General features: G+C 40.5%; 2 protein-coding genes across 6 annotated transcripts in view; one reads left to right on the top strand and one right to left on the bottom strand.

The window, feature by feature from the left end:
- eml5 (EMAP like 5) overlaps window positions 1-5,703 on the bottom strand; it is a 222,168-nt gene extending 216,465 nt beyond the window's left edge. For all 5 annotated transcript variants that reach the window (XR_009446227.1, XM_048538474.2, XM_048538475.2 and 2 more), the window contains exon 1: window positions 5,091-5,703. Coding sequence is in view for 4 of the 5 variants with exons in the window: in XM_048538474.2 (XP_048394431.1) it covers window positions 5,091-5,287 (197 nt within the window). In the remaining variant the exon portion in view is untranslated. The remainder of the gene's footprint in view (window positions 1-5,090) is intronic.
- The window catches only part of ttc8 (tetratricopeptide repeat domain 8), a 60,011-nt gene continuing 44,255 nt past the window's right edge, over window positions 5,286-21,041 (top strand). Inside the window, exons 1-2 of the mRNA XM_059649459.1 lie at window positions 5,286-5,474; window positions 6,877-7,089. Coding sequence (XP_059505442.1) covers window positions 5,286-5,474; window positions 6,877-7,089 — 402 coding nt within the window. The remainder of the gene's footprint in view (window positions 5,475-6,876; window positions 7,090-21,041) is intronic.

Genomic DNA, 21,041 nt, shown 5'->3' with positions numbered 1-21,041 from the left:
TCAAACTTAGTGTGCACCATTAACCCATTTTCCAGCAAACAAGTAACTCATGAATTCTGAGCTAGAGAGCATATTTCCAGGGCACTGTGTAGTGCAAATTGCCCCATTATTTAATTCCCATTACGCCAGTGGAGAAAGTGCTCAATTGTGCCTGCTGACTCACCACCTGCAATATTAGTGGAACCACTACTCTAAATAATGTCACTCAACTAATTTATACATTAGAATAGATTAACAGTCAATAATTTGCTCAGACCAGAAGATTATCCATTTTGCATCCACCTTCTTTTGCAAATCTTTCAAATAATTAACTAGAACTCCAAATTCTCATGGCTTGCCCTCCAAATAGAAGGAAAACCATTCAGCAGAGGGAGGCGATGGCCTTGAGGTATTATTGCTGGGCTATTAATCCAGAGACCCAGATAATGTCTTGGGGACCTGGATTCAAATCCCACCAGAGCAGATAGTGGAATTTGAGTTCTATAAATATCTGGGATTAACAATCGAATGATGACTGTGAATCCATTGTTGGTTGTCGGAAAAACCCATCTGGTTCGCTAATGCCCTTTAGGGATAGAAACTGCCATCCTTACCTGGTCTGGTCTACATGTGACTCCAGACCCACAGCAATGTGTTTGACTCTTAACTGCCCTCTGGGCAATTAAAGATGAAGAATAAATGCTGCCTGCCCAGCGATGCTGTCATCCCATCAATGAATAAAAAAAAATATCCCGATGTCCTCAATCGTCATAAAAACTACAAACATTAATTCTGTGAGTTAACAAGTGTGCAAGGATAAATCCAACATTTACAAGCTAGTAAAGTTAACTTTGGCTGTGAGAAATAGTTGAGGACAAAATTGGCAATTAACTGGAAAAGGTGTGGATTGATTCGGGAATGCCAGCACTGATTAGTTAAAGAGCAGATTTTTGTTGATAGCTGAAGAGACCATTGTGGTTGACATGGTGTATATGGACTGCCAAATGGCATTTGTTAATGTGCCACGTAACGAGCTTGGCAGCGAAGTTGAAGCTAATGGGATGTGACAGCATGGATTCAAAGTTGGCTAAGTGACAAGAAACAGAATGGCAGTGAATGATTGCAGCTGCACTGAAGGGAACTGCACAATCGGGTGTCCAGGGCCACTGTTAAGGGCACTCTTTTTCTTAATAAAGACAATTAATTAACTTAGGCTGGATGTATACTCAGACTTTTGACATAAGTTTGGATTCTTCCATGGTAAGACCAAGGACAGCACACATTCAGAACAGCAACATCTGCATTTTCCCCTCAAAACCACACACATTCTGACCTTAAATATATTGCCATTCTTTCACTGTTACTTAGTCATAATCCTGGAACTCCTTTTTAACAGAACTGCATATAACGAGATGGATTGTGACTGTTCGATAAGGCTGCTCACTGATTACGTTTTCAAGGATCATTAGGGATGGGAAGTAAATTTGCCTCCTCAGTGATACTTCTTTACCCTGATTGAATACTGATGAAAACATTGACGGGACTGTTTTTGTCTTGAATAAAAGACTTCATGTTAATGAATTAGTGAAATTGGAATTGCTCTCCTGAGAGAAAGTAGGGACAAGATTTGATGGAGGCATGCAAAATCATCTGTTAAGACAAAATAGATACAGGACACCAATGTGAGGCAGTTGACAGAAGTACCAATGACATGAGGAAGAATTTACATGAATAGTGCGTGCTTAAGATCAGAAATGCATTGCTTCAAAGTGCAGCAGGCAGACTTAATAATGGCTTCCATAGGGGATTGGACAAACACCTGGAGAGAAAAATATTTCAGGGCTATGCGGAAAAGGCAGGGGAAATGGGAGAAGGGGAGCTGCCATACAGTGATCTGGCGTTGACAAGATGGCCCAAACAGCCACATTCTGCAGTGTAACAACTCTGACTTACTAGACATTTCTTCTACAACTCCTTTATTCTCCTATCGGCCTTTTTGTTCTGAGCATGAACATCTCCAGTTACTGCAATTTGCATCACACACCACCAGGTGTCTTGGTTAGATGGTGATCTAGTAACAGAGATAGTGGGAACTACAGATGCTGGAGAATCCAAGATGATAAAATGTGAGGCTGGATGAACACAGCAGGCCAAGCAGCATCTCAGGAGCACAAAAGCTGACGTTTTGGGCCTAGACCCTTCATCAGAGAGGGGGATGGGGTGAGGGTTCTGGAATAAATAGGGAGAGAGGGGGAGGCGGACCGAAGATGGAGAGAAAAGAAGATAGGTGGAGAGAGTATAGGTGGGGAGGTAGGGAGGGGATAGGTCAGTCCAGGGAAGACGGACAGGTCAAGGAGGTGGGATGAGGTTAGTAGGTAGCTGGGGGTGCGGCTTGGGGTGGGAGGAAGGGATGGGTGAGAGGAAGAACCGGTTAGGGAGGCAGAGACAGGTTGGACTGGTTTTGGGATGCAGTGGGTGGAGGGGAAGAGCTGGGCTGGTAATGAATCAGTTTGCTAGTCATTCTGATTATGCGCCATTTTTAGTAATGCTGTAGAGTTGTAATTATTCACATGTGGCATTAAAAAACCACAGTCTGTGAATTCACTTTAAATGGATAATTTATTGTTGAACTGAACATCATCTGGAAGTACAAACATTAGCTTGGATCTGCCAGTCGCCCAATTGTCAGAGGGCAGGGACCAAACTCAAAATGCATGTCATGGTTCTTAAGAAGTCGCAAAGTGCCAACTTCCACAAGGGCTGTCCAGGAAATTTGAACTCACTTCGTGATTCATCTTCTTCCTGGGATCCTCAAAAAAATCTCCAACTTGGTTTGAGTCAGGGGCTTCAGACAGGTTTGAAATATTTCTGTGGATAGTTACCCTGGAAATTTTAGGCTTGGATTTTTTGGTCTTACTTCTATGTGGCTGTATAATTGACACTTTCCCACCCCCCTGCACCCCCATCACTCACATTGACTCTCTTGAACCTGTCCCTATGTCTGCATTCAACTACCCTTCCTTCGCTGTCAAGCGTTTGACTAGTTACCCCAGTCCAACCTGATAAGGTTCCATCACCAGACGACCCCAATCTATCTCATGTATCCCTCCAAGACCCAAATATGTCCCAATCCAACCAGATAACCCATTCTGACTGATTTACATCCACACATTTACAATGGACATCGGATCTCATTTTAGAGCAGGTAGTCTCTCTAAAAAGCAAAAGGCACATATTTTGTGCTGATTTTTTTCACTGCCCTGCATAGATTTCTGTGCTGAACAAATTCTTCCATTTGCTGTTTTAGAAGTCTAGCCTTTTAAGCATATAAAAACATTGGTTAACCAGGATATGATCAGCAGTGTACACTGTAGTAATGAGATTTTTCTCCAATTCCTTATCGAATTGATTGACTAGCTTGTATTTATGACTTTTTAGTCTGGATGTCTTTACAAGCAGAAATATTCTATACTTGTATCCCATCATACCCAATTATGCTGATGGCAATAAGGGTTGAAAGCATTCCCATTACTTTAGTATATCACCGAGCTCACAAGGAACTTAAATGCCAACTGTCACCATCATAAAATTTTGCACAAATTTATTTCCAAAATGAAATGCCAGGATCAAGTTCAAGGGTATCTGCCAGTCTCTGGGTCCAAATAGCAATTGCCAACCTGTTAAGCTTCAATTACATAATTTAGGATGTCATTTATATCCCTTGGATAAAATTACATCCTTGTAATTCACCCCGTCCATTACCCTCTAAGTACACATTCTTATCAGCTGTTCTTACCCCAGCTGAGTACATTATGTAACGACTTTAAATGATTGAATTTAGGTAAGACAATCCTGTTTATTCTGTAATTTCAATTTATTTGCACACAATGTCAACTTTATTACGACTGATATGGGATGTTAAAACATACGTTTTTATGTGTGCTAAATTACAATGATTAAACTATCAGTTCTTCAAAACACTTTACACCATGCTCATTTTCACGTTTTGTCCAAACGTCTCTCAGGAAATCATTTGAACAACTAAATCTTTCGCTTCATGTCTTCTGACTCAAAGGAAGGCGAACGGCAGTCCACCTGTCGTTTGTAAGATTTAACCCTTGTAATTTGGAGTCAAGAACCATCCTTCTACACACAGAGATGCGCACCGCGGAATCTAAAAGTGGATTACTACATCGGATAAATTATACATGTTATGAATTTTCTGACCAACTGTACCACAGCTTCAAAGGGGAATGCACGGCACTTTTATTTATTAAACAATGGCCTAGGTTCCGCTGCTTGAGCTCTATAAAACGCTCTCGTAACAGAAACCATCCGAATGTATAAAAAGAACAATCATCCGAGGATCGCTCCCTTTAACAAATAGATCCGTTTTTACTTAGTGCTGGAAACCGTTCCAGAGAGGGTTTTCAAAGTTGCAGGTTTCCAATTGGAGTGCATGCAATCACCATCAATGGTTACGTACTAGAAACTTGGCGTTCAGGGTCACTTAAAACGCACACTCCATGGTGAACAACTGGATATAAAACATGCCAACAAAACATAATTTGGTTAGCTTGGACTATACCGGGCGCTGTATGAATCTAACAGCAAGATACATTTCATAGGCCTAAATACAATCTCAACCTGCAACATGGACCAACCCATTCAATTAGCTAGCTTATCCGGATCACAACAGATAGATATGAATGTAATTTATGTAAGCATCGTAATTCAAAATGAGTCGCCTTTATACAGGAGATAGGGATTTCAAATTAATAATATTTTGACATGGCTAACGGAAATAACAATAGCTTTATGAACATCTTCTTGCTAAATATTTCAAATCTGAATTTATCCAAGTAGGTAAGGAACATGAGGGGGAAAGTTGTGAATCAAATATGATCCCTTTTCAAATTCTATAATCTACACCCTTTAATTCTTGACGTACACTAAGCAGTTAATTCAAAGTCCAAAAGGAACTAACCAGATTTGTGGACTCGCGATTACATTTTGCCTTACCTTTGCAAACAATCAGACGGTGGGATGCCAGAGCCTCGAGCGGGATTATAACAGCACAGTTGCGTTTTAAAAAAAACAAGATAAAATACCTGATTATATCATCGTTGTGACCCAGAAAGAATTTTTGCTTATGCTCCCGCGTGTTGTAAACCACTCCAACACCCGCAACAAAATAAACGATTTCTTTGGAAGCGGTATAGTAGAGATTGTTCCGACACTGATGCCCACGATAGCCATAAACCCACTCCAGGCGCAGGTGGCAGTTCGGTGCCGCTCCATCAGCCATGTCGCCTCGTCCTATTACTGTCACAGCGCGACGCCGGCCTCAGCTGAATATCTCCTCTTCCCAACCTTGTCTTCCCTTGCGTGCACAGCACCCGACTGAAGATGCGCGAACATTCAACAGTTGTCATGCATTTTATTTTTTTTCTCTCTGGCGCTCTCCCACGCACACTGTGCAAACACGAACGTCAGTAACGCATGACGTCAAACCTTTTTTTAAAATATGATATTTTTTAAACAATATAAAGACCCTTGCAAAATCTCCGCGCGTTGACAGGTTGCCTTCGCTCTTCGCCTTTTGCCAGCTGTTGTATCCAGCGCTTTAACACCTCCGCCCGCCGTGCGCATGTTTGTCCCCACCCACATCAAGACAGCCAACCACTTGTCGGCATACTGCTGATGGACACCAACGATAGCCAATGACAGGTATAATCTTCAAGTCAATCGGATTCAGCTCCCACCCCCTCCGAAGAGCTTATCCCCCCGGCCCTCCAGCCTGCTGGTCAAGGCGGAGGAAATCAGCGGGAGGTGGTAGGAAATACAGGCTGACTTGATCAGCGGAACGATTAACTAATGGTGCGAGGCATCGAATTGGCGCCGTCAATCAAACCTGTTTCAAGGGGCTGGAAATCTTGAAAGGGAGTGAGAAAGGACTGGGGCGCGCATGTGTGGGAAAATAGATTACAACCTTGCCAATCCATAAGCAATAATCGGCTGCGATACTGTCACTGTCCTCGACGTGATGAAGGGTCCCACAGTGCTTGAAACATTAATACCAGAATATAGTACAGACGGCTGTTGCAAATTTGAAATAAAAGCAGAATATGCTAGAAGCTATACATACCTCCCCAGACACCGCCTGACCTGCCGAATATTCCAGCATTTTCTATCTCTGTAGTTGAAACCTTTTTTAAAGCTTTGCTTCCTGATCTGCTAGGCGTTTCAGCTTCTTCTGTTCCTTTTTTTCAGGTTTCAGATATTCACAATTCTTTTGCACTTTTTTTCTCGCCAGTTTAAAACATCAGTGTTTTGGCTTGTTTTGGTTATTTTTAAAGATCTGGCTGGCATTCACTTATTTAAATGCTGAATAAATCATTACGTTAATGTTAGTTCTATTTCTAAAATAATGAGAAAACAATCGATGTGGCATGATTGACAAAATTAATAGGATAATATTCTGCTAAACAATGCTAAATGAGTTATTTAAGTAGCCTGGGCGATTTATGAATAAAAAGATATGCTTTACAAATGTATCAAATGCAAGGCACTGTTCATGTAAATAAAGGAATGTACTTTCCCCCTACATTGATATTTATTTAGTCACATAGACAGCCGCTTTTGGTTTATGAATGGTCATTGATGCTGACAACTGGAACAAGCTGATTGACAAGTCAGAGGGAAGCTCAAGGTCGTAAACACTACCGTGCTTCTAGCTTGCCGGTTTAAAAAACACAACAAATATGATTATAAAACAAAAAGAAAACGACGCACGGCTTATCACGTTGAGTGTATTTACCAGTAAATATTCTTCCTTATGAAATTTCCCCTTATCCTAGCGCAAATTATGTAAAATTGCAGCCCCTGCTTTGTTAGGCAGTTACACGGCCACCGTGCGGTTTGCTAGGACCCCGGGATGCCGTTGCTGGGGGCGACGGAGGTAGGCCTGGATTTAATCTTCGGGATCGTAATAGGTTGGGGATGGATATGGATCCAATGTTCCTGGCCTGGAGTTATTTTAGAAGGCGCAAGTTCCAGTGCTGTGCTGACATGTGTACGAAGCTGCTGGACAGCAATCCGTATGACCAGGTAGTGCAGAAGTCGCAATCCCGTTAAACCACTGAGAATTTGTCTGCAAGTCCACCCCCCAACCTCTGCCCATAAACGTTTTACTTTTTTGTATGCCTTTCACCAAAAAAAGGGTAATATTTGTGCAGGATTGTCTAAAGTTGATATGTGCGGGCGGGTGGTGTATTATTGCGTGGTTGAGTTATACCATGAAGATCGAAGTGAAATGCGACCTCCAAATCAGCAGAAGTGCAATAAATGTGTAATATCTAAGGAGCATCTCGAGACTTCCTTGTCAGATTAAAAGACGAATTTCTTCGTCATGCTCTCACTGTCAAAGTTCTACGCACGAAGAGATTCGTTCCCTTAGAATGACCCCGCTTCCATAATTTACTTTTTTAGACTTAAAAAAAAGTTGCTAGAACGCAACCCTTTTGAGGTTCAGTCGAATTAAGGCATCAGTAATGCTTGTTGCAACAAGATATTCTCAATGTAGCAACTCCCCTTTTCAGCTACTCCCCATGTTTTTACTGACTTTAAGTAACATTATTCTGTGTGTGGTACTTTGTATTTGTAAACGTACATTTTAATGAAGAAAAGAACGATTTCCTGCAATGATGTCATTTAATTTCACATCTCTTACATATTCTTGGTTTTTTTGTTATTTCAATTCAAAACTGCCTTAGTAATTTGTCATGAATCAATTCCTTTTACATATCTGGATATGGGAAATTAAAAGAATATTTGTCAAAATAGTGGAATTGTTTCATTTTACACAGTCATTGGCTTAAATCAAAATGTCTAATTTAAAGGCACATTCCTGAGGTTAAACATTGTCAAACTACTGCTTATTATTTGAAAATACAGAATATTGATAAAATCTGAACATTACAACAGCATAATGTAATTTGTAATATTTCCAAATCAATGTTATCTTTTGGTTGTCTTCTATGAAAGTCCACAGTGTGATCACTTATTGAATTAAAGCAATAATTATGGACCAGTTGCTTCCTGTATAATTGCTCAAAGGCAGACTTCAGTGAGTGTCATCGAGTAGACCTCCACTTACCTAAACAACCAGTGGTCAATAGAAGTGAATTGTAAGGCAGCAGTTACGATCAATAGTTGATTGCTGTGAAACACTCAGTTGGAAGTTATAAATTCCACATTGATCCCTTAACTTAAGTTGCATTTAATTCTATGGCTTGTGTTTTTACTTTAAATTTAGACTAACTTGTCTTTGAAGATTTTGATGTGCTGATATCAAAAATGCTATGTCTATTTCCCTTAAGTCACTTTATTCATGAAAAATTGTTATGTCCCTTACATGCTGGTTGTCTACCTTTTTCTCTTTCTCTTGTGCTTTTTCTCTCAACCTAGCTTTCAGAAATAACCCAGACTCTAAGAAAAGCAGTGCAGGTTATATATACCTGGTCAATTTAAAAAAAAATAGAGATTCATATGTTGTAACATGATCTAGAGTTAAGTCATAAATATGAAATAATCAAAATCACAAATTAGAGGAAAATTGAAACAAGTGGATTGGTAGATAATTTTCAGCAGAAGGCAAACTCAGTACCACTGATAATAAAATGTGAGGCTGGAAGAACAGCAGGCCCAGCAGCATCTCAGGAGCACAAAAGCTGATGTTTCGGGCCTAGACCCTTCATCAGAGAGGGGGATGGGGTGAGGGTTCTGGAATAAATAGGGAGAGAGGGGGAGGCGGACCGAAGGTGGAGAGGAGAGTATAGGTGGGGAGGGGATAGGTCAGTCCAAGGAAGACGGACAGGTCAAGGAGGTGGGATGAGGTTAGTAGGTAGGAGATGGAGGTGCAGCTTGGGGTGGGAGGAAGGGATGGGTGAGAGGAAGAACAGGTTAGGGAGGCAGAGACAGGCTGGACTGGTTGTGTGGTGCATTGGGGGGAGGGGACGAATTGTGCTGGTTTTGTGATGCGGTGGGGGAAGGGGAGATTTTGAAGCTGGTGAAGTCCACATTGATACCATTGGGCTGCAGGGTTCCCAAGCGGAATATGAGTTGCTGTTCCTGCAACTTCGTGTGGCATCATTGTGGCACTGCAGGAGGCCCATGATGGACATGTCACCTAAAGAATGGGAGGGGGAGTTGAAATGGTTCGCGACTGGGAGGTGCAGTTGTTTATTGCGAACCGAGCGGAGGTGTTCTGCGAAGTGGACCCCCAAGCCTCCGCTTGGTTTCCCCAATGTAGAGGAAGCCACACCGGGTACAGTATACCACATTGGCAGATGTGCAGGTGAACCTCTGCTTAATATGGAAAGTCATCTTGGGGCCTGTGATAGGCGTGAGGGAGGTGTGGGGGCAAGTGTAGCATTTCCTGCGGTTGGAGGGCAGTGTGGAGTGAGCAAGGGAGTCACGGAGATAGTGGTCTCTCCGGAAAGCAGACAAGGGTGGGGATGGAAAAATGTCTTGGGTGGTGGGGTTGGATTGTAGATGGTGGAAGTGCCGGAGGATGATGCGTTGTATCTGGAGGTTGGTGGGGTGGTGTGTGAGAACGAGGGGGATCCTCTTTGGGCGGGGTGTGAGGGATGTGTTGCGGGAGATGCGGTCAAGGGCGTTCTTGACCACTGTGGGGGGAAAGTTACAGTCCTTGAAGAACTTGGACATCTGGGATGTGCGGGAGTGGAATGCCTCATTGTGGGAGCAGATGCTCGGTTCGCACTAAACAACTGCACTTCCCGGTTGCGAACCATTTCCACTCCCCCCTCCCATTCTTTAGATGACATGTCCATCATGGGCCTCCTGCAGTGCCACAATGATGCCACCTGAAGGTTGCAGGAACAGCAACTCATATTCCGCTTGGGAATCCTGCAGCCGAATGGTATAAATGTGGACTTCACCAGCTTCAAAATCTCCCCTTCCCCCACTGCATCCCAAAACCAGCCCAGTTCGTCCCCTTCTCCCCCCCCCCCCACTGCACCACACAACCAGCCCAACTCTACCCCTCCACCCACTGCATCCCAAAATCAGTCCAGCCTGTGTTTGCCTCCCTAACCTGTTTTTCCTCTCTCCCACCCCAAGCCGCACCTCCATCTCTTACCTACTAACCTCATCCCGCCACCTTGACCTGTCCCCTCCCTACCTCCCCACCTATACTCTCTCCACCTATCTTCTTTTCTCTCCATCTTCGGTCCGCCTCCCCCTCTCTCCCTATTTATTCCAGAACCCTCACCCCATCCCCCTCTCTGATGAAGGGTCTAGGCCCAAAACGTCAGCTTTTGTGCTCCTGAGATGCTGCTTGGCCTGCTGTGTTCATCCAGCCTCACATTTTATTATCTTGCATTCTCCAGCATCTGCAGTTCCCATTATCACTCAGTACCACAGATACTAGGTAAGTAGAATAAATGCCTTCTATGACCATACAGTTAAAATGGATGAACAAACAGAGTAAAGTTGAAATAAACAGGAAAAACATACTTCCTAAAATCTTGTATATTAAGACTATAGACATGGGAGTAGAAGTAGACCATTCAGCCTGTTTATATCTTCTCTACCATTCCCTGGAATCATGGCTGATCTAATAATTCGTTACACCACTTTTCTGCTTTGTCCTTCTAACCTTTGATTACCCTACCCATTAAAAATCTGTCTGTTTCAGCCTTGAATGTGATGAATGAATTAGCCTCCAGCCTTTTGAGGTAAAGAATTAGTAGATTCATTACCCTCTGAGAGAAACAATTCCTCTTCATCTCACTCATAAATATGCACCCCAGGCATTTATGCCCTTGTCTGGTGAAACAACCTTACTGCATCTACCTTGTCAAGCCCTCCAAGAATTTTGTAAAATGGGGTTGCCTGTCGTTTTTCTAATTTCCAATGAGCACAGGCCTAACCTATTCAACATCTCCTCAAAAGCCATCCACTCTCCACCTGTTATCAGCCTAGTGATGTTTCTCTGGTCTGCAATCATTGCCAATATATTTTTCCTTAGATAGGTAGACCAAAACTGTTCACGATATTCCAGCTGTGATCTGATTAGTGCCTGTGTGTTTTTAGCAAAACCTTCCTTGTGTACTCCATTCCCTTTTGAAGTAAACGCTAACATTTAATTTCCTTATGCCCTGCTGAACTTGGAAGCTAGCTTTTAGCAATTCACGCAATAGGACGCCCAAATCTCTCTGCTGCGGCTTTTTTTTTGCAGTCTTTTCCCAATTAAATTATACTCCTCTCATCTAATGGTCAGCGCAGTGGCACAGTGGTTAGCACTGCTGCTTCAAAGCACCAGGGACCTGAGTTTGATTCCAGCCTTGTCTGTGTGGATTTTGCAAGTTTTCTCTGGGGTTCCAGTTTCCTCCCATAGTCCAAACATGTGCAAATTATGTGGATTGGGCATAGCTGTTGTGGGGTAGGGTAAGGGAGTGCGATTGGGTGGGATATTCTTGATGTGCCAACTAATGGGCTAAATGCCTTCTATTTGCACTGTAAGCATTCTATTCTTCCTTCCAAAGTGGATAACCTTACTTTTCACACGTTATATTCCATCTATAAAGGCTTTCTCACTTTCTTAACCAGCGTGTATCCCTCTGCAGACTGTGGCATCCTTATTATTTGCCTTCCTATGTATTTTTGTTCAGCCACAAAGTTGGCTATTGTGCATTCACTTGCTTCATCCAAGTCATTAATATATATTGTCAATAATTGTGCCCTGGCATAGTTCCCTATCGAGCTCTACTAGTTATGTTACCTTCCTGAAAATGCCACCCCCCCCCCCCCCGACTTTATCCCAAATCTCTGTCTTGCAGTAGTTAGCTAATCCTGTATCCAAGCTAATATGCTGCCTTCAATGACAGAGAAATTTGTATCTTGTGTCCTAATGTTATGTACCTTTATCAAATGCTTTCTGAAAATTCAAATATATCCACTATTTCCCCATTATCCTGCTTGTTACAGAAACAGACAAATGTATAAACATGTAGATAGACATCAAATGTTTGCTCAGACTACAAAGTGAAATACAAGAAAGGCATAATAGCTCTCTCTAAATGAAAATGAGAGGACTGCCAAAGAAAATAAAGTACTAACCTATTTTTCTAAGCAACTTATTCAGTGATGCTGTTACTCACCTCTGAAGCAGGTGAGACTTGAACTCTGTCCTCCCAGTCCAGTGTAAGAGCACTACAACTGTGGAAAATATAGCTTTAAAATGGATTCAAAACTGCATATTAGCATATTATGGTAAATACTACTTATACCTACTTCCTAAATATATTCACAATAGAAAATGAGTGTCACACCTTCTTGGAAGTTAGGGTGGGAACAGTAAAAAGAGCACCAAACTCAAATTCATTACCAAAACTTGATACACACAGATGTCCTTAGTTGGAAGATATTTATACCAGCAAGGAGATTTGTGAGATGAAAACAAAGGACTCTGAATGCTAGAGATCTGAAACAAAAACAGATAGCGTTGGAGAAACTCAACCAGCCTAGTAGCATCTGTAGAGACAGAAATACAATTAACTATTCAAGTCCAGTATGGCTGCATGTGAGATTAGAGAGATTACTGAGCAATTGTTGAGAGTGTGGGCCACTGAAGTGACAGAATTTAACCGCCTGTTCCTGTGAGCTATATGAATAGCAAGCTGAATTATGAATACAAAAGCAGCAAAATAAAACAAATGAATGTATCTGGGCATCTCATAATCATTTGGTAGAAACGTACTTACTTGTCAGAAAGATCACTAAAGGATAAATTCCTCTGCCTTCATTTGTCACCCCAATTGTCGTTGCTTTGAATGTTTATGTAAATGTCTACTTTGTGCATCCCAAACCTTTATTTGGAGTGGAAGCTAATAGCGCATCAATCATAATTAACAAATTGTTCATAAAAATATATTTCAGATGCATGTATTTGGGTATTGAAAAATTGGCTTGAAATGATTTATATTATGATTCTTTGGTGTGATGGCAGTGTTACAGAAGGTCTGAGCCAAAAGGTCTGATGTTGCAGCAGCCCCAGAGATGTTTTATAATATGCCTTAACAGTTGATTAAAACATGTGTTTTTTTTATGTTTGTTTTGCAAGTAACCTAATAGATGTGATAGTCTTCCTTCAGTTCTATGTAACATAATCAATTTAAAATTATCAAAAACTTGAGGATTATCCATTCAACAACCTAACAAATAGCACAGTTAAGCAGGGGAAAGTAGAGCTAATTTTAATTTCTTTGAGGAAAGTTAATTTATTCTATCACTGTGGTAAAACCAAGCCATTGACCTCAATTTTGCAGTTGTAAGGACAGTGTACACCTTCGTTGTTCAGTGAAATTGACAGTGACTTATGACATCTGCACAAGTGCAGTGAGACGGAGGAATGCACTAGCAGTTGTATCTGATTTCTTGCTTCTATAGAGATGTGCTTTTGATGGAAATCAGTAGTACATTATTGAATTAATTTGAGATTTCACTTATTTGCCATTATGCTTTCTATGAAAGATTTTTTAAAAATTGCTGTTGAATTAAGTGATTTTTAGTAACACAATACATTGTTACTGCCAAACGACCCCTCTAGCCTGAGAACCCATTTTGTATCAACAAAATATTAAGTTACTCCATTCCTTGTTAAAGTATGTAAGTGCTTTGTTTTCTTTTTAAAAAATCAATATTTCAACTTCCATCTTAATCCCTTGTGTATGTCCCATCTTTATTTGCTTTTCTGTAAGATTATAAAGTGAATGTTAAAATGTACTCATTGCTGATTGAGAATTATTCAAAGTAATCAAATTGGTCAACTAATGTTGTTGCACCCCAGAGATTCCCTACAGCTGATGTCTGAATGAAATCAACAACAGGTAAAATCCACATCCCATGGATGTTTGGGTGGAGGTCAGCCGTGAGTGTAATCTCTTCTTGCTGTTTGCACAAGTTAAGCTATTCTGTGCTTAAACGGCCAAAATGAATTTGATAAACTCACAGCCTTTAAATGGAGTTCAAATTATAGTAATTGAGAGTTAAACTTGGGAATGAGTCTTTCAAAAATTTGCTGAGGCAAGTTGAACACTGGACAGGGAAACAGAAAGTGCAGTACATAAAGCAAAAACAAAGTGCTGGAGAAATTCAGTTAGGTCTGGCAGCATCTAGAGAGAAACAGTTAATATTTCAAGTCCAGTACCCCTTCCCAAGACTTGTTCTGATTTGTTTCAGCACTTCCTATTTTTTATTTCAGATTTCCAGCATCTGCAGTCCTTGTTTAGTTTAATTCTGTATATAGCTACAGTTGGGTAACATATGTAGATCAGATTCCTAGGAGACATTACACATTATCTTCTCCACATTGGTGGAAAAAGAAATGAAAAAAACTTGAACAATTGTTAGTTTTAAGATCACATGAGAATACCTTTATTTCTCGGCTAATAATGCACATTTTTCAATTAGACACTTCAGTGAAACGTGATAATTTGACACAGTTGAGATTGATGTGAAGTGAGATTGGTTTGCTCAAGTTATTAAGATGTCCAAAATCATGGAAGTATACAATTTCACATTTTGTTTTTTCATGTGTTTTTTAAAATGGTACATTTTATCTTTTGGAAATGTAGCAAAGTAACTCTTTACTGACAACATTCTGCCAATTTTAAACAATACAATGGCCATGAGTGCTTGAATAATGTCGCTTCACCCCTACACCCATTCCATTATGTATAATAGATTTTATATATTACCATATATTTTATAACCTATGTACAGAAAAAAAAAATGAGCTGGACCTTCCAGCATGCCAAACATTATCATGATGCTTTAAGCATTATGGCTCAACTAAAGTCACTGTTACTGAGGTATAACACAATGTTTGGTATTCCCACATTCCTTTCCATATGATCCCTTTTTTATTCCATGTCTGTGCAATATTCAAAAAAAGTTAGTAGTTAAATTAGTCATGCTGAAAGTAAAATATTTGGTGAATATTTATTGGATACTTTGCAGCATTGCAAAACAATTTTTATAAAATAAAATCTTAGGCTGATACTGTATTGCTGCATCTGGCATGCTTCTGAACAGTTTCCTTCCTTGCATTATGCCATTTTTAAATTTACTTTCCCCTGAAGTTTTTTTTAAACTGGCTTTACTTTTTAATGCATTTTTACTGTTTTATTTTGCTACTTCAGTTGTGTTTTGTGTTTTTTTTTCCTATGTTATTTTGTTTTAGAATTTTGTTACATTTGAGAGTACTGATCTGTTATTGTGACAGGGGAGCAGGCACAGGATCTTGATAGGAGGAAAATGTATCGATGTGGGAAGAAATGAATGAGTCAAGCTGACCATGTAATAGATAAGAGCATGCAGTAACCATAAGTCAATCTGATTATGTTTTGATAAATTAAAACAAAATCCACCCAGAAATAAGAAACAAAAGCAGGAAATGTTTGGAAGACTCACCAGATCAGTTGGCAATGGAATTTTGTTTGAGGGATTGGGAGGGTTGAAGTCAGCCTTGACCAATTTGGCAGAGAACAGCTGCAATCAAAAATCCAATGCCACATTAATGTTCACATCATCCATGAAACCATCGCAAATGAAGATTGTGATTTAAAAATAATTATTCGTAGTCCATTTTATTGAGTCCAATCTAATTATATTGGTCAGATTGAATGTATTCAGGAGGGGTATGGAGTTGCATCAATCAGTAGCTATACAGAGAAAAATCAAATTTTAAGTTTAGAAAACTGCTCTTTCTCTGAAATCAGAAGACAAAATATAGATGAGCCTTTTAGTTGAAGTATAAGGAGCAGAAGGACAAAAAGAGAAAAATAAAATATTTCGTGCATCTTCTATCCTTCATTAGTCCCTGATATCCCAATTGCCTGTCTTTGAGATTGACACTGTCTCCCTGATCTCCAGAACATCAAATTTTAAAGACTAGTTCTCATTTTTACAGCCAAGGTTGGAGGAATGCACTGTCTCCCTCACTACTCCAGTGGTCACATCATGTATTTAATCATTTTACCCAGTTGCTAAAATGTTCACTCTTATTCTTTACATCTAAACTAGTTTGAGAATGAAAGTGATCGACTGTAATTTTTTAAAAAATTATAATGTTATTTATCATATAACCAAGACTTATTTGACAAACATGCAAAGCTGATTAATACATAGCTGGAACTATTGAAGTATAAATATTTACCCTTCTAATAACCCAACATATGCTCGTACTTGGATAAGAAGGGTCCTGACCCGAAACGTCAAACTTTCCTCCTCCTCTGATGCTGCTTGGCCTGCAGTGTTCATCCAGCTTCACACCATGTTACCTCACGTGCTTGTACGTGCACTATTTAAACAAAAAGTAAATAAACTTGCCCTGTAGTGATTAACTTGGTTGGGCAATGGGGGGTGCTCTTTGGCCAAATACATGTTAATTCTCCGAGGATGAAGTATGAAATGTTTTAAGATGCTCAGAGTCATAGAGTTTTACACATGAAAACAGTCCCTTCAATCTGGTCACCTTGCAGACTAGACACTTGCAGGTGTCACTAGGATCTTCTCAGCAGTTTATTCAGGAAATGTCAAAAATAAGACTTCCAGAGGTCCACTGGGGAGATTAGCTGTTGTAATTTTTCAATTCTATCATGGGATCTTCATACCCGTCTTAGAAAGATGCCAACAGCTGAGCTAGGGTCTTATCTCTTCTCCTGGTTGCACCTTAGCTGAATTCAAACAGTATCAAATAACCACAACTCCTGATAGCCGTAAACTTGGATGTGTGACATCCAGTAAGTGGTCTTGAAAAAGGTGTCCTTTTAATGACCTTTTTTTGTTTTAAAGGAAGGCCCAAATTTCTCATCATATTTCAATGAGCCAAGTTTTGGAATCCTTTAGCCATGATTCCTCAAAATATTAATAATAGGAGCACCCTTGACATTTTCTACAGTCTCCCTCCATGCTGCCTCTGATGTCTTGCCTATGTCTTTTCAACTTTCATTCTTTAAGTCAGGCCTCCTGCGCATTTCCCTGCCTTTGCTTTCTGCGGCCTGGGAAGAGTGCTCACAACTTTCCCTAAATCTTTTTGATTCTTTGCTTTCTTCCATACTTAATGGTTCCCTTTCAATTCCCAATTCTTCTTAAACATGCAATAACACATTCCTTGGCTTAATGTTCATTTCCTCTTATTACTGCTCGGTAAAGTTCGTCTGGTTCTTTTCTACATTGTTTTGAATCTTCCTTCCTGGGATTGAGTATTTGTCCTTCTTGTTGCCGTTTTTTTTTTCTGATTCCACTAAAATGCTTGTTTATCTTGTAGTTTTCTGTACTGAGGAAGCATTATAACTGAAACATTTATCTATGCAGATACCGATTTCCCCGATCTGAATTTCCAACTGTTAAACTCAAGCTGTTACACATTTTATCTTTATAAAGCAAAACAAAACACTTGGTTTTAATTTCTACTAAAGCTGAAGTCCCTACTTTTTATGTTTGTAACTAATTTTATTTAAAATTTCTGTCATCTCTTTAATTTCAAAATTCATTGGCCAGTCCTAAGCTAGATGTTGTTTTCTATATATAGCAGGACTTGAACATTTCCAACATCTGTGGACAGAGAAATACAGTTAATGACTCAAGACAGTGATTGTTTGTCAGAACTTACAATACTTAGAGATCTAGCAGTTTTTAAGCGAGGCAGAGGAGAAAGGAACGAAAGGGGAAGATTGTGAAAGGGCACAGAGCAAGACAGCTTAAATTTCAAGAGGAACAATAGTGAAAGATAAAAAGAGATGATAATAGCACAAGTAAAGAAACAAAGGAACAGAGGGATCTTGGTGTGCAGATACATAGATCCCTTAAAATGGCCACCCAAGTGGACAGGGTTGTTAAGAAAGCATATGGTGTTTTGGCTTTCATTAACAGGGGGATTGAGTTTAAGAGTCGTGAGATCTTGTTGCAGCTCTATAAAACTTTGGTTAGACCGCACTTGGAATACTGCGTCCAGTTCTGGGCGCCCTATTATAGGAAAGATGTGGATGCTTTGGAGAGGGTTCAGAGGAGGTTTACCAGGATGCTGCCTGGACTGGAGGGCTTATCTTATGAAGAGAGGTTGACTGAGCTCGGTCTCTTTTCATTGGAGAAAAGGAGGAGGAGAGGGGACCTAATTGAGGTATACAAGATAATGAGAGGCATAGATAGAGTTGATAGCCAGAGACTATTTCCCAGGGCAGAAATGGCTAGCACGAGGGGTCATAGTTTTAAGCTGGTTGGTGGAAAGTATAGAGGGGATGTCAGAGGCAGGTTCTTTACGCAGAGAGTTGTGAGAGCATGGAATGCGTTGCCAGCAGCAGTTGTGGAAGCAAGGTCATTGGGGTCATTTAAGAGACTGCTGGACATGCATATGGTCACAGAAATTTGAGGGTGCATCCATGAGGATCAATGGTCGGCACAACATTGTGGGCTGAAGGGCCTGTTCTGTGCTGTACTGTTCTATGTTCTATGTTCTATGTTCTATGTTCTAAAGGATGTGCCTAGAGGAGGAGTAAACATGAAAAACTGATTCCTCAGCAAATGGCTCCAACCAAAAAAAATTCAAAATTATAATCTGAAATTAGTTAGCTCTGTGTTAAATCCAGAAAACTGTAAAGTGTCTAGATGAGAAATAAGTTGTTTCTCTTCAATTTTATGTTGAGTTTTATTGGAACAGTGTAGGTGACCAAGGACAGGAGGGAAAAGTAGGACTGGGGACGGAAAAGTCAAATGACAGATGACTGAAAAGATCACGCCTGTGGACTCCGATTTGGTGACCCATGAAGAGATCATACAATCTCTGCTTGTTTTCCCCAAAATCAAATGGAAACTCACCCCAGATCATAGTGGTTCAAAATGGCAGTTCCACCTCAAGGACAACTAGGGAAGTGCAACATCCAATCCTTTGAATATGTTTGAAAAAAACGGAGATTGCATTGTGAACTGCAAAGTTTGTTTAAAAAAAACAAAAGAAGCACAAAGATAATTGTCCTTTTTAAAGGAGTGTGTTCAGAATATTGATGGTGAGAAAGAAGGTGTTGAATTTCCTGCATTTGCATGGGATTGGGTAATCAGGGTGTTTGAGTAGTGGATCAGGATATCCACCAGAAGGGAGCAGTACCATTGGAAGTTTGAGAGGGGAGTGAGTTGCATTTAATGGTAGCATCAGGCAAAAGGTGACAATCCATTGAAGGTGAGAGTAAGGGAAACTTTTGTGATTCTGGAAGATTTGAGGTTAGATGTGTGGCAGATGAGCCATTTGAAGGCAAGAGATGGGGGCAGGGGGATTGGAAACCAGTTGATGAAATTTTCTAATTGAAGGAAAGAGCAGGAAATGGAACTAAAAGCAGTTACCCAGTGAATCGGAAGTGTTGAGAAAGGAAATTCAAGAACAACTGAAACAGCACTAAGCAGCCCACTTGATTGGCACTGCATCCACAAACATCCTCTTCATCCACCACAGATACCAAGTAGCTGCAGTGTGTACTGTTTACACAATGCATTGCAGAAATTCACCAAAGAGCCTTACACAGCACTTTCAAAATCCATGACCAGTTCCGTCTAGAAAGATGGAAGCAACAGATACATGGGAATATCACTACCTGCAAGTTCCCCTCCAAGCCACTCATCACATTGACTTGGAAATCTGTCACTGTTCCTTTACTGTTGCTGGGTCAAAATCCTGGAATTCTCTTTCTAAGGGCAATGTGGGTCAACCTACAGCTTGTGGACTGCAGTGGTTCAAGATGACCATTCACGACCCACCTTCGAGAGGGCAGGGAGTGATAGACAACAAACACTAGCCATAAATAATGCCCCTGTCCCACGAGTAAATGAAAAATCAAGTCAAGATACTGGTATCAGTGAATCAGGTACACAACACTACACAAAATGATCCTTTTAGAGTCCAAGATAATAAAGTGTGAAGCTGGATGAACACAGCAGGCCCAGCAGCATCTCAGGAGCACCTCCAGCATCTCAGGATTCTCCAGCATCTGCAGTTCCCATTATCTCTTTTAGAGTCTAGTGGTAGACTTAGCCCTAAGAGGAAGGACTTGTCATAGAAACTGCCCAGAATTATGCCTATGCAGGAGGTGGGCATTGTCCAAATCAGACGTGTGTTAACTGAGTTGTTTTCCGTCCTTGTTAAGAAGAAAGGCGCTAAAACAAGAGCACTAAGGGCACCTGGTATTATGCGAGTGAAAGAAGTAGCCAGGAGCAACTTTTGGTGGTCAAATATGGATCCTAGATTAAGGAAAAAGCAGGATCATCAGAATCCTGTGCATTAGTGAGGAAGGCACCACTGTTGTCACCCCCTTCATCCATGTGAGTGGCCTCAAGTACTGTGGCAACAGACTCATGTCGATTTTGCAGAACTAACAAAGGGACAGATGTTACTAGTAGTTGTGGATGCCACTCCAAGTTGTCTGAGTTGGCGGAATGTTGACTCAAGTCATTTTCTTTAATGTTAAGTGAGAGGTGTTTATATCACATTCAGAATGATGCTCTCATAACTCCAATGTTCAGTTCAGAAAGCAAGTGTAACAATATAGAAGTCATGAAGTGAATAGCATGATTCTGTAATCACTGGCATCTTCCACAGACACAATGAAGGACAGCAGATAATGAAGCGGAGGGGACCAATGGCTGTGAGACTTGACAATAAAATCCCTGTCTTGTTTGACATGAGACAACTTTCCTTAAACCTCATTCTAGTTCCTATTGATTCATTCTAGCTAATGGAACAATGCCATTGAAAAATAAGCTAATCCCAGTTTGCCAAGAATCTAAAGCCTTCGCTGCATCATCATTCCAGCCACGCAAAAATTTCTCTGTGAAATCTTTCACTTTGAAATCTTCCTATTTCTGTGTTCACTGGCACTTGGCATTGAGAGTAATTTTGAGGTTACTACTTTTGAGATCCTGCATGCTAAACCTCTACTTAAATTGCTAAGTTCTAATTGTAGGGCCACACCTCCCTCCCTATCTATGTC

The sequence above is a fragment of the Stegostoma tigrinum genome, chromosome 10 (genome assembly GCF_030684315.1).
Source record: "Stegostoma tigrinum isolate sSteTig4 chromosome 10, sSteTig4.hap1, whole genome shotgun sequence".
Lineage (NCBI taxonomy): Eukaryota > Metazoa > Chordata > Chondrichthyes > Orectolobiformes > Stegostomatidae > Stegostoma > Stegostoma tigrinum.
This window is presented reverse-complemented; position numbering and strand designations above follow the sequence as displayed.